Source organism: Vigna unguiculata, chromosome 3 (assembly GCF_037176805.1).
Source record: "Vigna unguiculata cultivar grain cowpea cultivar isolate G323 ecotype 2 chromosome 3, ASM3717680v1, whole genome shotgun sequence".
Classification (NCBI taxonomy): Eukaryota; Viridiplantae; Streptophyta; class Magnoliopsida; order Fabales; family Fabaceae; genus Vigna; species Vigna unguiculata.
Window position 1 is genome coordinate 43,101,091 of NC_140794.1, and position 23,828 is coordinate 43,124,918.

Sequence of the window (23,828 nt, forward strand, 5' to 3'; positions counted from 1 at the left end):
TGTTAAAGTATATAAGACATTGATAGGTTGTTTATCATTGACAGAATTTTTATAGACATTTTTAGATTTAATTTTTAATATATATATATATATATATATATATATATATATATATATATATATATATATATATATATATATATATATATATATATATATATAGGGTTAAATATGTTTTTGGTCCCTCAAGTTTCAGTGAATTTTGGAATTAGTCCCCCTTCGAAACTTGATACCAATTTAGTCCTTTATCTTTATAAATGTGTGAATTTAGTCCTTATTACCAGATTTTATTAAGTTTATCTAATGTTTCAAGCGTATTTCATGATAATATTTGAATTGTTTACTCCGTTTGACACACTTTTGCTTCAATATTAATTTAAATATTATCATAAAATGCATTTAAAATGTCAAATAAACTTAACAAAATTTGGTAAAAAGGACTAAATCCACACATGTCTAAAGATGAAGGACTTAATTGGTATCAAGTTTCGAAGAGCGACTAATTCCAAAATTCACTAAAACTTAAAGGACAAAAACATATTTAACCCATATATATATATATATATATATATATATATATATATATATATATATATATATATATATATATATAGTGGTGGATGTTGACAAAAAATATTGGAGGGCCAAAATAATATAATTTTGAAATCATTAAATTTGACCATTAGTATAATGTTTCAAAGAATGACTTCTCTACTAAACAATTTGATCATTAGTATAATGCTTCAAAATATGTAAAGAAGTAGAATCTATATTGTTTATTAATAGTTTCTTTTTTATCACTTTTAAACGATGGATTTCTTTTATTCTTTATCAATATATTCTTTTTTGTAAATAATATTAAAAAATAATTTATCATAATCTAATAAACAATTGAGACACGTAATTAAGTCACAATTAAAAATCGGTTATGAAAAAATGTATACATATTTTTTCTATATTCATACAAAAGTGAACAAAAAGCTAATGAGATAAAAAATAATGTTTTCATTATCAAGTGAGACAAGAGACAAGGAAGGAAGAACATAAATGAGAAATGAAAGCAAAAAAAAAGTGTGTCTAACTTTTTTTTCTTCAAGAAAAGAAAAAGAAAACATATATGAGTGAGAGATGATTACAAGTTGTGAAAAAATTAAAAAACACAATAAAAATGAAAATAAAATTTATTTTAATAAATATTTGGTTTAATTACTCTTTTGATTCATGATTTTGTTTAAAAATATTAAGTTGGTCCTCCAATTTATTTTAGTCTCAATTTTATCTAGATTTTTTAAAAAACTAATGCAATTTGGTCTTTTATCAATTTCTATAAATCTCTTAAAACGGATTAATGATTGTTTCATTAAAATTGAAACTTTTAATATGGATCATTTGCTTTATTGATGTAATTAATATAATCCTAGTCTCGTTTTTTTTTGACAAAAACAATGACTAAAAGAAAAATTAAACCTAAATATTTTTATTTTTTATTATCTATTAACATTAGACGTTGTGCTTTATAAAAATTTCATGAGTTACAGTTATGTCATCATATATACTTATGAATTTTAGAAAGATGTCATAACATTTTTAAAATGGCATCAAAACTCTTATTTAAGAGCTCTATTGCTTGTCTTTAGTCTTTTTCTTTTTGCTTTCACTTTTGTTCTCTATTCTTTTTTTTTCTCTTTCTTTCTTTCTTATCATGAATGAAGAATTTGTGCATTCTTTCTTTACTTATAGTTTTGTTTATCTTCATCCTAGTTAAAATCCTTCCACTTCCTTTGTCTCTTTTATTCTTAATTCTAATAACTATCATTCATGGAATAGATATATTATTAAGCACTATTATAACAAACTTGAATTCATAGATGAAATGGTTGTTGAACCTGTTAAAGAAGATTCTCCATATCAAACATAAAAAAATTGCAACAACATGGTTGTTGAACAATCAACTCCTGGAAGATCCACTAGGGCTAGAGTTGTTCCTGCATACTTCATGATTTTCATATTTCTCTTGCCAAATTATATCTTAAACAAGTTCTTGAACATGGAATATTCAATGAAATTCAATTCAAAGTCTTCGATGACTCAGATTGGGATGAATATTTTGATTTTTCCTGTTCTATTAGTAGTTACATAGTTTACCTTGACCATTTTATAGAAGTAAAAATAAAAAATAAAAAATAAGTCTTTCGAAATTCTTCAGAAATTGAGTACATAGTTTTTCTTCTACCACTTTGTGAAATACAATGTCTCACGTTGTGCAAGATCTTCAAATTACCAACAAACAACATTCCTTTTTATACTGTAATAATCAATTTGCTAATCTTGAATTATCGAATTTAAACTCGAAAATGGAAGTGGGCCAAGGTGTAGGAACGGTAACAATTAATATTTTGATGTTTATAATCCATTGACGTGAAAGAAAGGTTCTAAGAAAACATCACGGAAGAAGGGACCAATCTAAAGTAAATGGCTACTAGACACCAAAAAGAGTCCAAAGAGCGTTCCCGTGACTTCGTAAGAAACTTAAAAATAGGTTTAATTTTAATTTTGACGGAAGGATGAAAAGGAGTGGGTAGTGATGGGAAATGATGAAGCTGTATGACCCCAAAGCCTTTCAGAGCAGCACGTGAAAGCCTTACCAACTCATAATTACCTCATCTCTTACTTTATTTACCCCATTCTCTATTATTCTATATATTTTTTTCATTCATTTTTCTCTTCCCCCAACAACAACCATGGCCTTTCACATCACGTCATTCCGACCACCCAATCAACCATGTCCTCTCACAAAATCAGGCTCAAAACGGGAATCATAAACTCCATCACAACACTGCATGCACTTCATCATCGATCATTAACAACAATTTTGTTTCTAACACCAATCAAACAACCAAATTCCATGCGCAAATAGACAACGATGGTGGACCTAACAGCAATTCTGGTGCATGATATCAGACATTGACACACGACCCACTCTTGCTTTACATAACAACCTATATAGTTCCCAGAAATTGTATTTTGGTAAGAAATATGATAAAACAAAGTGTGAAGGTTGATTGGCGCTATGTTTGGTTTTGCAAACAATGATTAGCGTGTGATTGAAGTGAGTTAATGATTTGGTCACATGCATGGAGTGAGTGGTTGGCATTGAACAGCAGGAACGAAGGTTTGGCCCATAGCAATAGGGTTATTACTGTTACAACGACAGGTGAATGAATGATTCGAAAAGGCTGGTGATGATGATTTGAGCACATTGACATGTTCCCTAGCTAGTAATGCTGAATCAGCCACACATAGCTTCTCTCATTGAACCCAAGTGTGTTGGTATTGCACAAAATCTAGGACCATCATGCATTCATTTTATGTATCATATGTTATAAAGTTGTCGCCATGTAATAATAATATATGTTATATATCATATGGTACTTATGAAATTCATGTCTCGGGAGTGGTGAAAGAATTGTAGATAGTTGAGGGAAATTATATGAAATAATTTTGCTAGACTTAAAAACTGTGTAGGGCCAACTGTGTTGATGAGGATGGGTTCTTGTACCATTGTTGCCAGCTGAAATGAGTTAGAGTGTTGCACCAAAACAAAAGAAAGTTTCGGGTGCAATCATAAAGGAATGAATTTTTTTCAACACCAGCATTTGTTTCTACTGGCTAACAGAGTAAACAAGTGGAAGTTACGAGAATAGTGTAAACAAAAGGATTTTCTTAAGATTATTTAGTTAAAAATATTAGACTTCAAAAATATTAAATTTTTTTAAGATGACCTTATCCGTCATTCTCTTTATATTTCATAACATATAAGCAGATGATATTATAATCTTTTAATTTTTCTAATGGCTTGAATACATGTTTGATTTTTTTATTTTGGTTGTTTTTATTCAAGTTGATTTTTATTTTGGTTTAGTGTTTAATATTTAAATTTCGTCAATTTTATTATTTTTGTTAATAGTTTTTAAATAGTTTAATGTTAGCTACTGATTTTTATTTTTTATTTTTTTAAATTTTAAAATAATTGTCTAAAGTTATCAATATGTTACATGTTAATCAGTGTCATGTATTAGTTTGAAATTGTATTATTTCCTTTTGTTCAATTTAGTTACTACATTCCTTATTTTTGTTTAATTAAGTTTCTATATTTGCTATTTTACTTTAATGTAATCCCCATTTTGGTTAAAATGAAGTAATTTTGTCTTTTTCAAATTAAAATCAAATTTATTTTTTTTATGGATATTATACTAATATTTTTTCTAAAATTGAAATTTTTATTAATTATTTTTAAATTTAATTATAAATTATCAGATTTAATTATAAATCAAATATAATTCTTAGATTACATTATTAAATAGAATTAAATTATTTAAAATATTATTAAAATATAATTATTAAATATTTTCTTCTAGTAATTATATTCTAAAATACTAATATTTTTAAAATTAACATTTAATAATTATATTATAATCATATTATAAATAATTATATTTTATTTAACATTGAATCTAAGAATTATGTTCAATTTATAATTAAATCTAATAATTTATAATTAAATTTTAAAAATAATTAATAAAAATATTAGTATAATATTTATAAAAAATAAATTTAGTCTCAATTTAGAAGGGACAAAATTGCTCCATTTCAACCAAAAGTGAGACTAAATTGAACAAAAATAAGAAATATTAAATAAAAATAAAGAATATATGGACTAAATTGAATTAAAAAGAAATAACACACACTCAACACACTCACCTACTCAGACACTCAACACACTTAACACACTCACACACACTCACTATCAAGTCATGATAGGATTAACTTCACTAACTCCCTAAGTATGATAAAAAAAATATGTCTCATAGTAATCAATGTTAGTGATCAAAAGTTATTAGTCATTATAGTGACCAATTTACATACCAATTTACAAAATTAAAAATTAATGGTTACTAAAATAGTCACTATTATAAATAAAAAATTATAATTGGTCACTAAATTGGTTACTAATTAATTAGAGATCAATTTAGTAACTGAGTCATTTTGGTAGCCAAAACCTAGGTAGCTAATTTTTAGTGACCAATTTCTTTCGGTAGCCAAAACTATGGTAGCTAATTTTAAAAATCAATTTAGTGATCAATTATAATTTTTTATTCATAATAGTGACTATTTTAATAACCAATAATTTTTTTTCTTTGTAAATTGGTATCTAAACTAGTCATTATAGTGACTAACAACTTTTGGTCACTAAAATTGGTTACTAATGAGACATTTTCTTGTAGTGATTATACCATCTGCCAAGTGAAGTCTCATTTGACTCTCACCACCTAGATTATAGCATCTTCCTCTGTGTGAGTTGGATACTAGTTAAGTTAGAATAGTCTCACATAACAAATCTCCTTCAATACACTTTGACTCACCATAGATTGGCATTTCCCTTTGGAAATAACTAATTTGACTATTAATATCACACCAATTTTCACAAACATTCTTACATTTACCATTATAGCTCAATACAGTCACTATTACAATTTGTGACATAAAAAGAATAGCTATATAGTAAATTATAAATCACTATTCTAACAAGTCAAAGTCTTCTAATGGTTGCAAACCTCATGTAATCAATCCATATCAATACCACACATAATTCAAAGCATCAATTCAATATCCTCGTTCTATTCTAATTCAATTACACAAGTCCAATAATTCTCAACACATTGTCATGATTCACAATCCAGTTTAGTTATACATATCTAACCAATTCAAACCAACCAATAACTCATATCACATATATGTAAACCCAACAACACCAACCCTCTCCATACCTTTCCATCATCATTCAAACCAAACCAACAACTCACATAACAGGATATGTAAAACCAACATAACTCACCCTCTCAAAATATTTCTATCATCATTCGCAATAACATAGAAATTGGATATAAATTCTCAGTATAATCACATTCAACAATAAAATTTCATCATTTATTTTGCAGAACCCATTTAAGAAAATCACATTTACTATTAAGTTCAATAATGGTCATAAAATAAATCTCCATGTCATTGGTCTTATTCTTTCTCATTATTCTCAATCCATTTAACAAATTTATTCAAAAAAGAAAGAAAGAAAAGATGCTAAAACATCAATTATATTTATAAAGGACTAGTTTCCCTTACCTGATAAAGTTTATCTAACTTTGCTCTCATCCCTTAAACAACATTACACACAGAAATCACTATCTATAAAATCAAATGTCTGATTATAAACGATCAAAGGAAAAATTTTTAGGATCACAAACAGAGAGTGATTCATTAAGAACGAAAGAGGCGACAGGAAACTGAATATGGGCTTGCATGCAAGAAAAAAATGTTACTCTTAGAAAATGGGTAGAATTTTTGAATCACCATTAAGAAAAATTGATTGAGGATTTTGATAGGCTTCTTCGCGTAGAATACTCCAATATTTTTTATTCTTCAAAAGGATGGAAACTGATTCAAAATTTTAAAAAAGGAAGGGTTTTGGGAGAGCTATGTTTATAGAGAAGAAAAGGGTTTCTTGAAGAAGGAATTTTTGGGGTTCTCACACTTGAACTTTTACATTTCAATCTCTTTTATCCAATCAAAAACTTCTCTTCTTGGATATAAATGATATGTAAAATTGAGTTAATTTTTATTTTCATTCTTATATTTTTTTATTTCATTTTATTGGATTAAGAAAAGAATAAAAAAGAAACGAAATGAAGGAAGAGAGATTGAAAAGTAAAATTATGGCTTAATTAGTGATTTAGTCTATAATTTGTTGATTTGGTCTTCTAATTCTTTAAAAATGTTCAATTTGATAATTTTCGTTATGTTGGTGTTAACACCGTGTTTGTACATGCCACATGTCATTTTGTGGAATTTTAATTTTTTTTAAATAATTAAATTCTCACGTGTCACGACATGATCGTGCCATGTGTCAATTCATGAAATTTTTAATTTTTAAAATTCTTTTTTACTTTTTTATTTTGTTAAAAAACAAAAAAAAAATTGTCATGTGTTGTGCCACTGACTATTTCCAATTTAGTCCCTCTATTTACAATTTTGATTAAATTTAGTCCCTTAGTTTTAAAAGGATTCAATTTTGTCCACTATAATTTGATTTGAGACCAAATTAGTAATTAAGTTTGATTACAACTTATATATTCATGTTAAAATAATTTTTTATCATTTATACACTTCCTAAATAATCATGTTATTTTATTTCTTATATTTTGTCATTTGTAATTTTTTATACTTCAATTTTTTTACACATGTAAAAAACAAAATCATTTGAATAATTAGGTGGAGTAATTTGATTTATAAACTCTAAAAGTTATTTTAACATGTATAAATAAGTTGTAATTAAACTTAATTACTAATTTAAACTCAAACTAAAAAGAATAAAATTGGATCATTTTAAAAAATATGTTACAAAATTAAATCAAAATTGTAAATATAGGGACTAAATTGAAAATAGACATTGTTACTTTGACACATGGTACAACCATGATCTATCACGTGATAGTTTTCTTCTAATTTAAAAAAATTAAAATTTTTTAAAAAAATAAAATTTCACGAATTGACATATGGCACAACCATGATGTGACACATGACAATTTATTTTTATTTTTTTTTTAATTTTAAGAAAAATTTAGAAAATGAAAATTTCACAAAATGACAGATGGCATATACACACACAACGTTAATGGAGAATACCAAATTAAATTTTTTAAAGAATTATAGGACCAAATTAACTAAAAATTAATAAGATGAAATCAAACCAATAAATTATAAGGCTAAATCACTTACTAGACATAAAATTATCTAATTAAAAAAAAGTAAATAGATATTTGATAAAAAATTGTTATAGAGATATGACATAATGATGAATGTAATAAAAAATCATGTATTAATGTATTTGAAAAAAGAATATATAAAATTAAATTTTAAAAATAACTTAATGTAAAAAATTATAGGTGGCAATTAGGGTCTGATCCGTCGGGCCGACCCGCTAAAAAATCCGAGGCGGGCCAGGGTAGTAAGCTCGTAGGCTCGCATTGGTCCAACTCGCATAAGCCCGCAACCCGTGTGGGCTGGCCCGCGGTGCACGTGGGCCGGCCACAAGCTCGCATAAAAAAAACTTGCACTTGAGTATATTAATTACTTTTTTTATGGATTCTTGCATTAACACGTTTCAAATTCTTTTATAACTGGAAAAGACAAGTATTATGTATTTTTTTTTAATGTACTAAAATTTTAAATAATACATTGTGTATGTCATAGTATGAATATAAATATGATGAAAATGTTGAATTATCAATTTATCATCCAACTCCCCAAAGTCTATACTTAATTTTGTGAATTTGTAAAGTTTCCCAATTTTTAAACATTAAAAGTTTTATCATAAAAATTAAAAAAAATTAAAAAAATTAAAAAAAGTTAAAAAAAACGGGCCAGTCCACAGACCCGCAAGCCAAGTACAAGGCGGGACAGACCAGTGTTCACAGTCCACATAAATTGTGCAGGACGAAACGGATCAACCCACAATATGCGGATTGAGCCTAAACGGATCGGACCAACCCACGTTGTCATTCCAATAAAAAATAAATTTCAGTTCAAAAGGAAATGTAATTACAAGTAGTGATTAACTTGCTTATTAACCTATAATTTAAATTATTTTTTAAGTTGGGAAACATTATTGCTTGGGAAGGTCACAGAGTCAGTGTCTAGATAGTCTTCCGTGTGCAGCAGAGAAAGAAGAGAGATGGAGCTTTCTCAGCTTGGTTTCTTAGATGAATTGGTGGCTCCAAGAAGAGAGACATGGAATGCTCTGTCCAGTGGGTTCTTGGAGCTATTATCTAATGGTTGGAGTTTTGACACTTTTCTTGAGAACCCATCTTTCCCCACCTCTAACTCTCTGTTTGCTGCATTTTCAACACCCATAGACCGCAGATTTGAATGCCCTTTCACCAATGAACTACCACCATACCCTTTTCCTGATGCCTTCACAATGCCATTGCCGCACCTTCACCCTGCCAACGATGATCCCCCACCTCCACTTCCACCCACACTGGAGGATGAAGATGTTGCCTTTTATGACAACAACAACAACAACTTTGAAGAAATCAAGAGTGTCTGCAAAGTTGAGGAACAAGGTGTTGAGAATCCACAAGGCACAGAGATTCCACTCTTCAACACAGGCATGTCTGATGATGCAGAGAGGAAACAGAAGTCCAAAAAGCTAGAGGGACAGCCCTCAAAGAATCTCATGGCAGAAAGGAGGAGAAGAAAGCGTCTCAATGACCGTCTTTCCATGCTTAGGTCAATAGTCCCCAAGATCAGCAAGGTCATTTCCAAAACAATGTCTTTTGTTTTCTTTTCTTTTTTAACCCTTACTTTTCCCTTTTTGTAATGTCTGAATCAGTATAAGGGAAATTGGAATTCTCATGTTTGGCTTACATCCATAACATGACCCATACTTGGTTTCTTTGTTTTCTTGATTTGCTGTGTGACACTCTGAATTGAGCAATATCAACTTTAATTTAACAGATGGACAGGACCTCTATTCTTGGGGATACTATAGACTACATGAAAGAGCTCTTGGAAAGGATTGGTAAGTTGCAGGAAGAAGAGGCGGAAGAGGGCTCAAGTCAGATTAATCTGTTGGGCATTTCAAAAGACCAAGTGAAACCAAATGAAGCAATTGTAAGAAACTCCCCCAAGGTACTCTACCAAACCAAACCAAACCCCCTGACTTAAAGCATAATCACAGACCCACTTTCTCAATAAATGTATTTGCAGTTTGATGTTGAAAGGAGAGACCAGGACACCAGGATCAGCATTTGTTGTGCCACAAAGCCTGGATTGCTACTATCAACCGTCAATACATTAGAAGCATTAGGCCTTGAGATTCAGCAATGTGTTGTAAGCAGCTTCAATGACTTTTCAGTGGAAGCATCTTGTTCTGAGGTATGTATTCTATTTGGTCCCTTCAGTCTTATTTGCATGCTTGAAACTCTACCGTAAACTTACTCATTTCATGGTCATAGGTAGGTGAACAGAGAAATTGCGTTAGCTCTGAGGAGATAAAACAATCACTATTCAGAAATGCAGGGTTTGGTGGGAAATGTCTCAAGGAGAAAGATGGAAAATTGATAAAACAATTTGCAGATGGTGTTAAAGAAGCAACTTTCCTTCTTTAGTTTGTAATCCATGGAATTAGGGAAGTAGAAGTTTTAGTGAGATTCAGAATAAGTTGGTTTTGATTGACGATTTCCTTCTTAAAGCCACACCCTGTGTTTTAACATATACCGGGGCTATCCTTTAGTATGCTGCAAGTTCACCTTTGTAAAGGAAGTGTGTTCTTTTTTAAGAAGGGATCTATAATGAAGGAGAATTATTGCAAAGCCCATAATTAAGTGGAATCAACTTGATTTTCCATGGATTCCTATGCATGCTGCTACTTCAAAATATCCTTTTCTGGGACCTTAAAACAATAAATGTCTGTTACATGTTTCCTGTTGCCCAGGCTGTGACCACCACACACCAACCAACTGGATTTTCAAACTGTATGGGTCCTGTTCTCTGTCAGATATGTTGAGAGGTAAGGCTGTTAAATTTTGAAAGAATTGCAGAACATCCATTTTTAAAAAGAGTCAATCGTCAACCTTTTTGTGTTATTTTTTGAAGATTAGTCTATTATCACATTAGTCTTTTAAAGATTTCCACATGACATAGTCTTCTAAATATTTAAAATGTAATTATAATTGTTTTTATGAAGGATTAAACTAATGATTAGAAAGAATCAATCTTTCTTAAAAAATAAACAACAGAAGAATCAATGTAGTAACGTGTTCTGTGCATATGAAAAATACTATGGTGACAATTTGAACCATTAATACAATGAAAAGGTAATCTTTAGAATTAGAAGCATGATAAGACGATTATTTGATGAAAAATATTTTAGGGATTTACTCATAGTTAAATAAGTATTGTTGCATATCGCTTTTATGATTTTCTGTAATGGAAAGATGAGGTTTTCCATTCCATCTAAAGATCATGTTTCCATGTAGCAGCTTCCTATTTTGCAGCATAGCAATCAACATTGGATATAACCTTTTTTATGTCCACGAAAAGCCCAAAAGGGTAAGAATATACAACTATACTGCTAAGTGCAGATAACACAAGATATACGGAGAAACACTGAACCTGATTTTAGAAAAAAGTACAGAAACGATAGATTAGGTTCTGCAAATTGAAAAAACATGGTACTAAAGAATCTTGTATGGCTTCCTCAGTGGTTTGGTTCCATATGGTAAATGAAAGTAGCTAGTTGAAAAATGCGTTGCTGGGGTTGGCATGGCGAAGAAACAAGGTAACATGATTTTTGCTGTGACACTGATGCTTAGTCAAACCATAAAGTAAAGCCCATTATGAGCATCACCTGAATGTCACACAAACCAACAATCAGATTGTGCTTGCTTACTGGTTTGGTAAGTATTCATTTCTTCTTTTGATTCCTGGTGAAGTGAAATTTAGGTTTGTTTTCATATATGATCATTACCACTTATTTTGTTTCTTTTCTTTTGGCTAGATTATAATCCATATGTTAAAAGTTATTTATCTTTCACACAAAGCACAAGGTTACCATTTCTGGTTTGTGGTCAAATAATTCGTTTCAACAAATGAAGCTCCTGTTTGGATAATTCCTTGGTAAGTATTAATGAAATAAAAAAAATGGAAACAAAATGAATTAGACTTTTCTATACGTAAAATGAAGAAGTAAATAAAGTTTGTGAACATTCAAAATGTTGCCCTGTAATGATTACCCTTCACCAAAAGCTTGAAATTATGGCTGAAGCTTCTACTTCAATACCTGCAGTGGTCAATGTTTCAATTTTCATGTAACTGCATTAGTACACAAAGTTATGGCCGTAAAACCAAGTTTGCGTGTATTCAAACTGCAACCTATGATCACATGGTCTCATCAAAACGAGGCCTTAAAAGTTTATTTTAACGATCAAAGAAAAATGAAAATGAAGGAAAGGTAGCATATATGAAGAAGGAAGGGCCACAACGATAGGCAAATGAGCGTGCAGAAACATTTTTGGTGAATGGCAATACTGCAATGAACAAAAGTCCAATATTAGAGTGATTCTGGTTTTGTTTCACGTGACTTGTTTTCACCTTTGTGTAGTTGTTTTGAGCCAGCAAAGTTGATCTTAAAAAACTATTAAATCAGACACCGTGCTATTATAATAAGGGAAACTCTCTTGAGAAATTTCACAAAGAGAGAGGGACTCATTTATCACGAGTACGTATCCCTTCGTTACTGGAAATGAAGACATTTTTCAACAGTAAAGACTGATGTCATAGACTCTATGAGTCGGGGACATTATTGTTTATTTATAAATTATATCTAATATTTTTATTTCTTATTTATCTTTTTAATTTTTCAATTTTTAATTTCAAATGTTCAATCTAAATTCTTAATTCAATTGATAACATAAAAATTTATGTATTTTATTCTCCTTATTTTTTAACTTTAACTTCTGTTTTTTCAACAAGTTTTTTTAGATTTTCAAGGTGTTTTTTTTTTAATTATACTTTTCTTTTGTGATTTCGTTGTATTAAATCGTTTCTAATCATACATTTAGTCATTTGTCTTTTTTTTAATATTTTTATAATGTAAAATACTAATATTTTATATAATTATTTTTGTTTTATGACTTGTTTCAAATTGTTACCTAAGTTAATTTGTGAAGGAAATGGGCATTAAAGATCTAGATTTACTAGTTTCAAATGAGACAAAAATTTTATATAGTTAAACACAAGAATTAGATGAAATAATAATGATAACCGCAACCCAATTACTCCATTGTAATCCTAATTATGGAACAAATGATCATTTTGTACGCCCTAAATGTGTCTAACTAGATATTGTTCAACTTGAATAGGAAAAGAATAGAAGTTTATTTTTACTATTACCTTATTTAGTAATAGGCGGCGGCCTTTTGGAACTCCTTCATATGTCATTGGGCTTGAAATTATAAATCAGAATCGGTTGATTTTTTCTTAAACAGGTGAAGTCGTTAGGGTTGGTGTTAACATTCAGACCGAAGTCGTCATGATATAAGTTGGTGTCTTTTTCTTTTTCAAAAAGTAAAGTTGTCATTATATAGGTTTAGGGTTTAGGACTCTTAACGACTTTTGTCTTTTATATATATATATATATATATATATATATATATATATATATATATATATATATATATATATATATATATACACGAAAGTGATATCGTTATGAGTCCTAACGACTTCATTTTTCTGATATATTGAAACCGATCTATACTGTATCATGACAACTTCAATTTTATAAAAGAAAAAAAAAACAAACCGGATTGTATTATGACAACTTCAGTAGTCTTATTATCGTCACAGGTCCTCACGATTTTACCCTATTTTACAAAAAAGTAAAAATCTATTGACCCAGATTTACAATTTCGGATTCAAAACAACTTGAAATACAAAAGAGTCGTCATTATACCATAAGTATTAATTTTCTCTCAACAGTTCTCAAACGGTAACTGTACTGTATGTCCCATCGGTCAATCGGCTTAACCAATCCTCAGGCCCAACGGCCAAGGTCGAAGCCATGAAGGAGTTCGAAGAAATTACCATCCACCACTTTCCCCGAGCGGAAAATACCAGAGCCGATAGGCTATCTAAGCTGGCGGAAGGAAAAGAGAAGGGTCAGTTGAAAACAATTATCAGGCAAACCCTGATGAGACCCTCAGCAGGAGAATGCGCGGTGGCAGATCGGTCGGCAGATTGGATGGGGGAGGTCCGAGAACTCCTAAGAAGGTGCGACACGGGAGAAGAAGTGAAACCGATAGAGAGACGACGAGCACTCCAGTTCGTGGTCATCGGAGAAAACCTCTATAAGAGGGGCTTTACACTGCCGCTCCTCAAATGCCTATCGGGAAAAGAAGTCGAGTATGTTATGAATGAAGTCCACAATGGCATTTGTGGTATGCACACCGGTCGGAGGACGATGAAAGCGAGGATACTTCAGGCGGGTTATTATTGGCCGACCATGAAGCAAGATTGCGAAGTCATAATACGCAAGTGTGAAGGTTGCCAAGCCCATGGAAACGATGTCAAGAGGGCTCCGACCGAGCTACATAGCCTGACAGCCCCTTGGCCATTCGCATAGTGGGGTATGGACATCGTCGGGCCTTTCTCGGTCGGCCGAGCGCAGAAGAAGTTCATACTTGTCGCAGTGGACTATTTCACCAAATGGGTCGAAGCAGATGCCCTAGCCAACATAACCGCTCGGCAGGTCCATTCCTTCGTCTGGCGAAACATCATCTGCCGCTTCGGCCTTCCCCACGTCTGGCGATTATCACCGATAACGGCCGTCAGTTTATCGACAAGAAGCTGAAGGACTTTTATAAGCAAGTGGGGATACGCCACTTGACCAGCTCGATCGAGCATCCCCAGACCAATGGCCAGGCTGAGGCCATGAACAAGGTCATAGTGGCGGAGTTGAAGAAAAGGTTGGGAGAAGCCAAAGGAGCGTGGGTGGACGAGCTTTCGCAGGTCCTTTGGGCCTATCGGTGCACCCCGCACGGGACAACGGGAGAATCACCTTTCAATCTGACGTACGAAACGGATGTTATGCTACCGGTTGAAGTAGGGGAGCCGACTCTTCAGCGGGACATGCAAAATTTAGAGGTAAACTGTGGACGCTTGCGCGAGGAGTTGGATTGGACGACCGAACGCAGAGAAAGAGCGGCCGTGCGAGCTGAAGCGTGCAAGAGACTGATGGCAAGGAGGTATAACGCGAAGGTTAAACCAAGGAGCTTCATCCAAGGAGACTTGGTATGGAGGAAGACCAATGAAGCGCGCAAAAAGCCAGGGCAAGGAAAGCTAGCACCAAATTGGGAGGGCCTGTTCCGTGTGACCGAAAGCCTGCAGAACGGAGCCTATCGGCTGGAATACTTGAGCGGCAGAGAAATACCGAACACATGGAACGCGTCGCACCTAAAAATGTACTATAGTTGATGCTGTCAATAAAATGAGCGCTTCATGTAACTTCGTCTAACAGACTAACCGACAGGGCTCCCTATGGGACCTGAACAAAGCCTGACCGGTCAAGGCGCGGACTTTCAAGAGGAAGTCCCGCTCGGTCAGCACCGATCCAAGCGATCTAATTAACCCCATGGGTACATAAGTGACACGAGCTGTCTAAATCGATCGAGGTACGACACCTACGATCTAAACAATTAAAATTGAATGCGCAAATAAAGGTAAACCGTTCGGGTCAAATAATCAAGAGAACATTGCCAGAAACAAGTTGAACAAAGGTCCGACTGGTCCGATATCAGGCGCGGATAATCGATGAAAATAACTTACAAGTTAAACAATAAAATGGCCGATCGCCAGCGAGGAACGATAAAAGGAACGTGGTCGATCGCCAGCGCGAAACAATAAACAAAAGAAAACAATTGATCGAAATAAAAGCGAGCAGACAAAATAAGGAGAAGGCATCTAATATTTACATATAAGTGTTTGTCAAAAAATGGCCTAATAACCGATCGAACGCGATCGACCGCATGGCTGATCGGGCGCGATCAGTTATGTCAAAATACACTGAAATTTAAAAATTAAGTGTTTGCGGGAGGATCATTCATCTCGTCTAGCCGCTCGAAGACTTTCTCGAGCTTCCCATCTACCACCCCCAAATGCACATCGAACCGGTCGGGAGAACAGTTGTAGTAGAAGGCGGCCTGATCAACAGCACTCTGAAAACACACTTCATATTGAGCAAAAACTTGCTCATCGGCGACCCGCAGCTCCGCTTGATACTCCTTGGCCTTCTTCTACCAATTGGTGGCTGATCTGGCAGCGGCCAGATGCTCCAATGTCAAGTCGTCAAAGCGCCGTTGAAGCTTGCGCAATTCCTCGGCCGCCTCCTTGGCCTTAGTCTGCTCCTCCCTCGCTCGATCGTCGGCGGCCTTGAGCAGACCAGCGCACTTGGCATGCTCAGCCTTAATGCCGTTCAGCCGGTCAAACTGAACCTTTAAGTCCAACGCCGAGGCCTTCACCTCCCGGAGCTCCACCTTCGCTGCTGCGAGCTCCTTCTCTAGACTCTTCATCCTGCTCCGGTCGGGATGGGGAAACTTGGTGTAAATCGCAGCAAGTCTAAATGTCAGCTCCCCAGCCGTTCGGAGAGCCTCCTCCTCGGACACGTCCTTCAACATGTCCTTGACGCGAGGCCCCAAGTGAAAGGAGACCTCCTCGTCGAGCCAAACTTCATTGTCGAGGAGGGCAGTAGCCAGTGATCCAGAAGCCTCGACCTTCTTGCCCTTCTTGGACGACCGGCCGGTGGGAGAGTCATCCCGTTTAGACTTTTTTCCTTTGTCCACCGCAGCGCCAGCAGCGGCGGAACCGGGGGCCTTCACGATGAATCGGGGCCTGGTGGCGACGCCTGAGGCGCCGGTCGGAGCAGTGGTAGTAGGAGTAGGGGTTGTCGAAGGGGCAGCGGGGACGCTCTGGAGGGGGGCAACCTCCTCAGCGGCATCCTCTTCTCTTCGACGAGTCTTAGCGCGAGCCAAAAACTCAGCATTGGAGACGGTTGTCCGAGCCATAATATCTGCGAAACAAGAGAAAATAAGTAAATCAATTGCAACCATTGAGACGACCGAGAAGATCAGAACAACTAACCATAAAACGCCCTCGGCAAATCCGGGGAGCGGAGGCATTGGATCAGCGGCCGCGGGGGAATCTTGTCGGGCAGGGTCTTGAGGACGACCAGGTCAGCCCGCTCGGCAGGAGTCAAGCGGTCTTCAGCCCAAGGATCGGTGGGAGGGGGAAAAGCCGTCCAGTATAAGGGGAACTTCGGCCGACCCTCCTCATCGAATATGTATTTTCTTCCTCGACCAGGAATCGCGACCTTAAAAAAGCCAATTTTTAAACCTTTGTAGGAGGCGAGGTAAAGGGTGAACAAGCTCTTGTTCGCCCCAAGAAAGGATACCCACCCTTTCGAAGCCGTTGGCCGGGTCTTGTAGAAATGTAGAAACAAGGGCATGGTCGCTGTCAGACCTGCCGCTCGGCATAGAACGTCGAACGCCTGCATCGACGCCCAGGCGTTCGGGTGTATCTGGGTCGGCAAGCATTGGATTTGACGGAGGACCGCCATCTGCAAGTCGGCAAACGACACAATCAGACCCAAGTCATGGAAGAGACAGGCGTAGACGTAGAAGAACTCTAGCTTCGCCACTCCCTTTCCGTGGCAGACTCTCTCGTTGCTGGCACACACCTTGACCCGAAGGAATCCATCCTCCACCTCGTCGCCAAAAACTTTGGTCTGCTCGACCAGATCCCTAAGGTCGTTGCCCCATCGGAACCTCGTCGCATGCGTACGCGGCTCATAAGGGGCCCAATCATATCCCTGTATCTCTGGCAGATTAGCTTGTTCCCCCTCATCGTGAACGTCGATGCTTATGACGTCCCCACTCTCATCCAAAGCAACGACCTGATCCGCCGCCTCGGCGACCGGTTGCTCGGTTTCCGGGCTGCCGCTGAGAAGGATGGGAGAATCCGTTGAGCTCGATACTCCCCCGAGCGAAGTCCCTGAATCAGAAGAGCTGAACAAGGCGGAGATCGACCCGCTGCCCTTGGACACCCCGACCGTTCCGCCCGACAAACCATCTGAACTCGATGCACTGGAGGAAATTTTTTACCTACAAATAGAAGAAATCGATCGGAGGCTCGGCTAGAGAGAGAGAGGAAAACGTGAAAATAACGACAGCCACACAGACCTATTTATAGGAGGACCCAGTGACACGTGGCAGCCCCAGAACCATACGATCACACGCAGATCAACGACCCATACTTCGCGACGCTTCAAATCATAACTGTCAGGCACGATCTACGATGCAAGATAACCGTTGAGAGACCCCGACGGTCAACCGGCATTACGGTCCTGGTAAACCTCCTCGCTTCACTTCCATCGCTCGAGGCTGGGGGGGCTTGTGTACTGTATGTCCCATCGGTCAATCGGCTTAACCAATCCTCAGGCCCAACGGCCAAGGTTGAAAAACTCGTACATAAAACACCATCGGTCGAACGGCCTGGTAAATAAATTGCGTAGGACCATCGGTCAATCGGTTCTACAAACAAACCACATAGCATCGTTAAAAGACTATCGGTCGAACGGCCTAGTGAACAAACTATAGGACCGTCGGTCAAACGGTTAAACAGATAAAGCACTACATCGTAAAAAACAATCGGTTGATCGGGGTTCGCAAGCCACCCACATTCAGGCCCATCGGTCAATCGGTAACGCACAAACGAGTGGCATTCCGATCCCTAATGTGACATCGGTCGATCGGCCCCCCATGAGCAGCACCTTAACCTAATAAAGGGCAATCATTCGATCAACCATCGGGTCGATCAGTCGACTAATCTCTAGAATCACAGTCCTTTACATACGTCCATCGGTCGATCAGCCATACATGAATTGTTCACTTGTTAAAAACAGGGGATAACTAATCCAGTCAAGTGGTCATCAGTCGCACGGTCGAACCATCAGTCAGTCAGGTTAATTAACGATTAAGCAAGTCAGTAATCTTGATTAAAAGATCATTGGGCCGTAATTAAGGAACCCTAATCACAGGCCCACACCGAAAACTATAAATAGGGCCCAAAGGTAAGTTGGTGGGTATCTTAAATGCGCATTTATTACAGCAGTTACTCTGATATACCGATCGGTTCACTACTGACTTAAGCATCGGAACCTTTTAGACAGGCACCCCGATCGTCATCCTAGCCGATCGAGCAAAGGAGTGGATTTTCTTGGAGAAGAAGTTATCGCTGCAGTGAGAAGTGAAGTAAGTTCGAAGAGATTCTTTTGTAGGTGCTTGGCCCCTATCCCCGAGAGTAAAAATTACCTTCAAAATTAAATCTTGAAAAACAAACCAGACAATTGAGAGAGTAAACAAAGTGTATAACAAAAAACAAAGAGAATGAGAAATATGTTATATATATATATATATATATATTATATTATTTATATATATTATATTATATTATATATTATATTATTATTACTATGTATATATATTATATGTGTGGATATCTTATGTTTATATATATATATATATATATATAAATATATATATATATATATATATATATATATATATATTTATAGATATATATTTATTTTAAGTATATATTATATTATATTATATAATAATATAAATATAATAATATATATTATATTATTATGTATATATATTATATGTATATGCGTAGATATTTTATGCTTATATATATATATATATATATATATATATATATATTTCTTTTAAATTTTTATAAATTTGTCATGTTATAAATTTGTTTATAAAAGATCTCACTAGTTAAATGATTAATTTGTTTTATACGTATATATTATATATATTATATTATATTATTATGTATATATATTATATGTATATTATATTATATTATATTACATGTATATGTGTAAATATATATATATATATATATATATATATATATATATATAAAAGTATATTTTATTTATATGTATATATACTATATTATATTATATTATATTATATTTTATGTGTAAATATATTATTTATTTATATATATTTTTTAGATTATTTAATAAATTATAAATAGTTTAGTAATTTAAGCGGGGACGGGTATTTGGGCGGGTATATATATATCCCCATCCCCATCCCCATTCCCAGTTGAAAATTTCGGGTATTACCCATACTCATACCCATACCCAGTCAAAGCGGGGATTCCCCGTCAAAACGGGGACGGGTTCGGGTGATACCCACGGGCACGGGTTTATTTGTCATCTCTAACTGTGTTTATCTTCTTTATTTTAATTTATCTTTTACATTTTATTTATTTTCTAAAAGATTCAACTTGAAATAGTCATTACTTAATTTTTAATTACATCATAAATTTACATATTTAATTGAGTTTTTTTCTTTAATTTATTATATTGTGTATTAGACATATTATTTTTTATTTTCATTTAAATATTCGTATTTTTATTTTGTCATTAATTGACTGAATTTTTATCTTACTCATTTATCAACTTGTCTTCTTTTTTTCTTTTAATTTTTTATAGCATTTCAATGAATTCGCTTTTAAGGATAAGCGAACCAACTAGATTCAAAGGAGATGGATAAAAATAATAAGCAAGTTGATAAAAAAAATAAAAAATGAAAAGATATCAAACAACATGAGACAAGAAGATATTAAATCAAAATAAAAAATAATCAATGAAATTTTTAATAAAATTTAGCTCTAATTTATAATTGTTAAAAATAATCTAAATGTTAATTAAAGTTTAACGTTAAATAAAAAAATACAAAATCAAACATTATATAAAATAAAAAACCCACAATTTTACTGTCCTAAAGTTTTGAATTAAAAATAATATCTAATATCTTATATATCAATATTTTATTATATATCAATATCTTAATAACTATAACTCATACATTAAAAAAAAATATAAATCCATCAAATATTAACTTCGTCAGCTCCGGTACCTCCCGTGTAGAAATTCAAGAATGTTATTGTCGGATTTGAGGTTTAATGATTCTCGAGAATATTGTTAATTAGATAATTCCAAAAAATGGGAGTTATGTTATGACTTCCCTTCCCCCACCCACTCCATACTGATATAAAAGCATATAAAAACAAGATACACATGCAAACCACTACGTCTTTCTTAATCAGCAGCATCTTTTCTTTGCTTATGTTAAGTTCCCTTCGTTGACCACACTCGGGCACTATAAAGACCAGACACCAAACATAAACATAAAGACCAGAAACAAAGTTTAACAAAAAAACTTCTATAATAAAAATTTATATATAACAATTACGAATCATAATCTAAATAACTAAAGATTAATATTTATATAAAAAACAGTATATCAAGTATACTTTATAATTTAATAAAAATCAACATGAACAATTATAAATAAAAAACAAAATCTAACAAAAAAAACTTTTGTAATAGAAATATATATAGAAAAATATATTAATTATATAATCACATAAATTAATGTAATAGAAATTAAATTATTTAAACATAAAAAATAAAAAATGTCACAAATTAAAATTAATTATAATATAATATATTATATACGTTTAAAAAATATTAAATTATTGATTATTTAGTGTTATGTTATATTTTTAATTTTAATATCGTTATTGTAAAACATAACTTGAAATTTATTTGTGTTTCTTAAATAAATGTTTAGTTTATTTTTCAGTACTTCCGTATCCAATATAATTTTTGAAAGTGTTTTTATAAAAACTCTTTCTCTTTACTTCTACTTTCCTCTGCAATCCTATTTCTCTTTGCAAACCTTCAAGCGTCGCTGCGTCACTCTCGAAAAGGGATAGAGAAACGGCCGTGTCTTGTTACCGTGTCCAATAACTGGGCCGTGTCTGGCTCAGAGAAGAGTGTCCGACACCGCGTCATACACGCTTCCGACGAGTGTCCGCGTCCGCAACGCATCGGAAGCAGGGAAGCGCCGTGTCGGAGCTTCACCCCGAAGAAATGGAGAATGGAAGTGAGAAGAAATGGAATTTTGATGGGAAGCAGAAGCAGAAGGGTTCATCCGTGTCCGTGAGAGGAGCCTATAACATGTTGATGGAAAAAGTGAAAAACAGAGGAGACAAGAAACCTCTAATTCGTCTCTGTCGTGTAGATCCTACAGACAACCCACTCTATCGGACAAGCCTCGATGCTTCTCAAGCTGTTGCAACTGCTGTTCACTCTTATAACTACAACTCTTACTCTCCCACCGTTGGCTTACCCGATGCAAAGAGGTTTCTTCACTTTCAACTCTTATCTATACTAATTCAAACTACTCTCTCATGTAATACTAAGCATTTCTAATAACAGGGCCATTGCAAATTATCTCTCTGCTGATCTTCCATACCAGTTATCACCTGAGAATGTTTTTATCACTGTTGGTGGAACACAAGCTGTAGACATAATCTTACCAGTTCTTGCACGCCCTGGTGCCAACATTCTCCTTCCAAGACCAGGCTACCCGCAATATGATTCTCGTGCTTCTTGCTGCAACCTTGAAGTTCGTCACTTTGATCTTTTGCCCGAGAGAGGTTGGGAGGTCGACCTCGACTCCCTCGAAGCTGTAGCGGATCACAAAACAGTGGCTATGGTCCTCATCAATCCTAGCAATCCTTGTGGAAATGTGTTCACATACCAACACTTAAAAAGGGTACACATATATAGTCTTTAGTGCATGTTTGTTTCAGTGTTGGAAATGAAATGTGATGATTTCTCAGTGGTCTTGCAGGTTGCTGAGGTTGCTAGGAAACTTGGAATCTTTGTTGTTTCTGATGAAGTTTATGCTCATATAACCTACGGAAGCAATCCATTTGTCCCCATGGGAGTGTTTTCATCAATAGTCCCTGTCATTACAATTGGATCTTTATCAAAAAGATGGTTGGTTCCCGGTTGGAGAATTGGTTGGATAGCCACATGTGACCCTCATGGAATTTTTCACAAAACTGGGGTTAGATTTCTCCTTAATTATCATTTTCAACACCAAATGGAATAAATTTTTCTCCTTATCATCATCATCATATATTTGACTGATTATATTGTATGAATTTTGCAATTGTTTTCTTTCTTTATCAGCTGGTGAAAAATATGATCGACAATTTGGAAATCTCAACTGACCTTCCAACCATCTTGCAGGTAATAACCAATGAAAACCACCATAAGCAAAATAACATTTTTGTTTTCTTCTGAGCATAGATTAAATTCAAAATTCCATTTTGTTTACCCACGAAAGAAAAATTACAGCTAATAAGTTTACAGGCAGCAATACCTGACATCATTGGCAAAACCAAAGATGATTTCTTCGTAAAAAATCTTAGTATATTGAGGGAGACAGCAAATAAGTTCTATGATTTATGCAAGGAGATTCCTTGCTTAACATGCCCAAACAAACCAGAAGGAGCCATGAGTGTGTTGGTAAGTGGCAAAGAGCTTTAAGGTTGTCATCATGTTATTGCATTAACACTGGATCACATATGATCAATTAATAGTAAATTGAATGGGGCAGGTGAAAATTAACTTTTCGCAAATTAAGGACATTATTGATGACATGGATTTCTGTGCCAAGCTAGCCGAAGAGGAATCTGTCATTCTTCTTCCTGGTAATATGTTTTTCTTCTTCTGCAATCTTAGTTTCATTACTTTCGTAGTAAATTTGTCTCTATTGATGATGATCATTGATACTAGGTGTTATGGTTGGACTGAAGAATTGGGTTCGAATTAGTTTTGCTGTGGATCCTTCCGATATTGTAGATGGCTTCAGCAGGATAAAAGCATTTTGCCTTCGATATGCAAAGATGTCATGAAGTCATCTCAGAAAAAGCCACCAAATTCGTCATGTTACATGGTAAAGGGTGGGAAGTGTTGTTTTCTTATCCATGTTATATTTATGAACATCATTTATTTGACAAAGAAAAAATGATTTGTTGACTACTAAATTTTGATAACTTTCTCTTACAATCTTAGATATCATATTTTAAGTGGGTTTTCACTTTTCCTTTCTCTCATTCTCAATATTCCAAAACCATTTAAAAGATGACATCTCATGTTATAAAAGAAAGTTGTCAAAATTTAGCAGTCAAAATATCATTGTAATTTGGCAAAATATATATGTATGAAGATACTCACCTCCTTTTTTTTTATATTATCACTTTAATCCATT

At 34.2% G+C, this 23,828-nt stretch overlaps 3 protein-coding genes across 4 annotated transcripts; all 3 read left to right on the forward strand.

The window, feature by feature from the left end:
* Positions 1 to 8,712: 8,712 nt before the first annotated feature.
* LOC114174895 (transcription factor bHLH93-like) lies at positions 8,713 to 10,438 on the forward strand. Of its 2 annotated transcripts, none has more exons than XM_028059628.2 (4): positions 8,713 to 9,370; positions 9,574 to 9,747; positions 9,826 to 9,993; positions 10,078 to 10,438. In XM_028059628.2, exons 1-4 carry the CDS (start codon positions 8,789 to 8,791, stop codon positions 10,111 to 10,113), a joined length of 960 nt encoding a protein of 319 aa, XP_027915429.2. In that variant the 5' UTR covers positions 8,713 to 8,788; the 3' UTR covers positions 10,114 to 10,438. The 2 variants fall into 2 exon arrangements, with proteins under 2 accessions (XP_027915429.2, XP_027915428.2); XM_028059627.2 differs by having other exon boundaries at positions 8,715 to 9,370; positions 10,074 to 10,438.
* A 3,243-nt stretch (positions 10,439 to 13,681) lies between these two features.
* LOC146887884 (uncharacterized) lies at positions 13,682 to 14,242 on the forward strand. Its single transcript, XM_085670452.1, has one exon. The coding sequence runs from the start codon at positions 13,682 to 13,684 to the stop codon at positions 14,240 to 14,242; it is 561 nt and encodes a 186-aa protein (XP_085526578.1).
* A 7,159-nt stretch (positions 14,243 to 21,401) lies between these two features.
* LOC114176302 (nicotianamine aminotransferase 1-like) lies at positions 21,402 to 23,626 on the forward strand. The gene is made up of 7 exons (XM_028061288.2): positions 21,402 to 21,906; positions 21,983 to 22,322; positions 22,401 to 22,619; positions 22,745 to 22,804; positions 22,928 to 23,083; positions 23,175 to 23,268; positions 23,354 to 23,626. Exons 1-7 carry the CDS (start codon positions 21,635 to 21,637, stop codon positions 23,470 to 23,472), a joined length of 1,260 nt encoding a protein of 419 aa, XP_027917089.2. The 5' UTR covers positions 21,402 to 21,634; the 3' UTR covers positions 23,473 to 23,626.
* Positions 23,627 to 23,828: the final 202 nt, after the last annotated feature.

Bases quoted from the DNA above. Each gene is read 5' to 3' on its own strand.
- LOC146887884 (XM_085670452.1), top strand. From the start codon at position 13,682: ATGAAGGAGTTCGAAGAAATTACCATCCACCACTTTCCCCGAGCGGAA.
- LOC114174895 (XM_028059627.2), top strand. From the start codon at position 8,789: ATGGAGCTTTCTCAGCTTGGTTTCTTAGATGAATTGGTGGCTCCAAGA. The intron at 9,371-9,573 runs GTCATTTCCAAA...TTAATTTAACAG, and splicing joins TAGTCCCCAAGATCAGCAAG to ATGGACAGGACCTCTATTCT. The intron at 9,748-9,825 runs GTACTCTACCAA...ATGTATTTGCAG, and splicing joins TTGTAAGAAACTCCCCCAAG to TTTGATGTTGAAAGGAGAGA.
- LOC114176302 (XM_028061288.2), top strand. From the start codon at position 21,635: ATGGAGAATGGAAGTGAGAAGAAATGGAATTTTGATGGGAAGCAGAAG. The intron at 21,907-21,982 runs GTTTCTTCACTT...TTCTAATAACAG, and splicing joins GGCTTACCCGATGCAAAGAG to GGCCATTGCAAATTATCTCT. The intron at 23,084-23,174 runs GTAAGTGGCAAA...TGAATGGGGCAG, and splicing joins AAGGAGCCATGAGTGTGTTG to GTGAAAATTAACTTTTCGCA.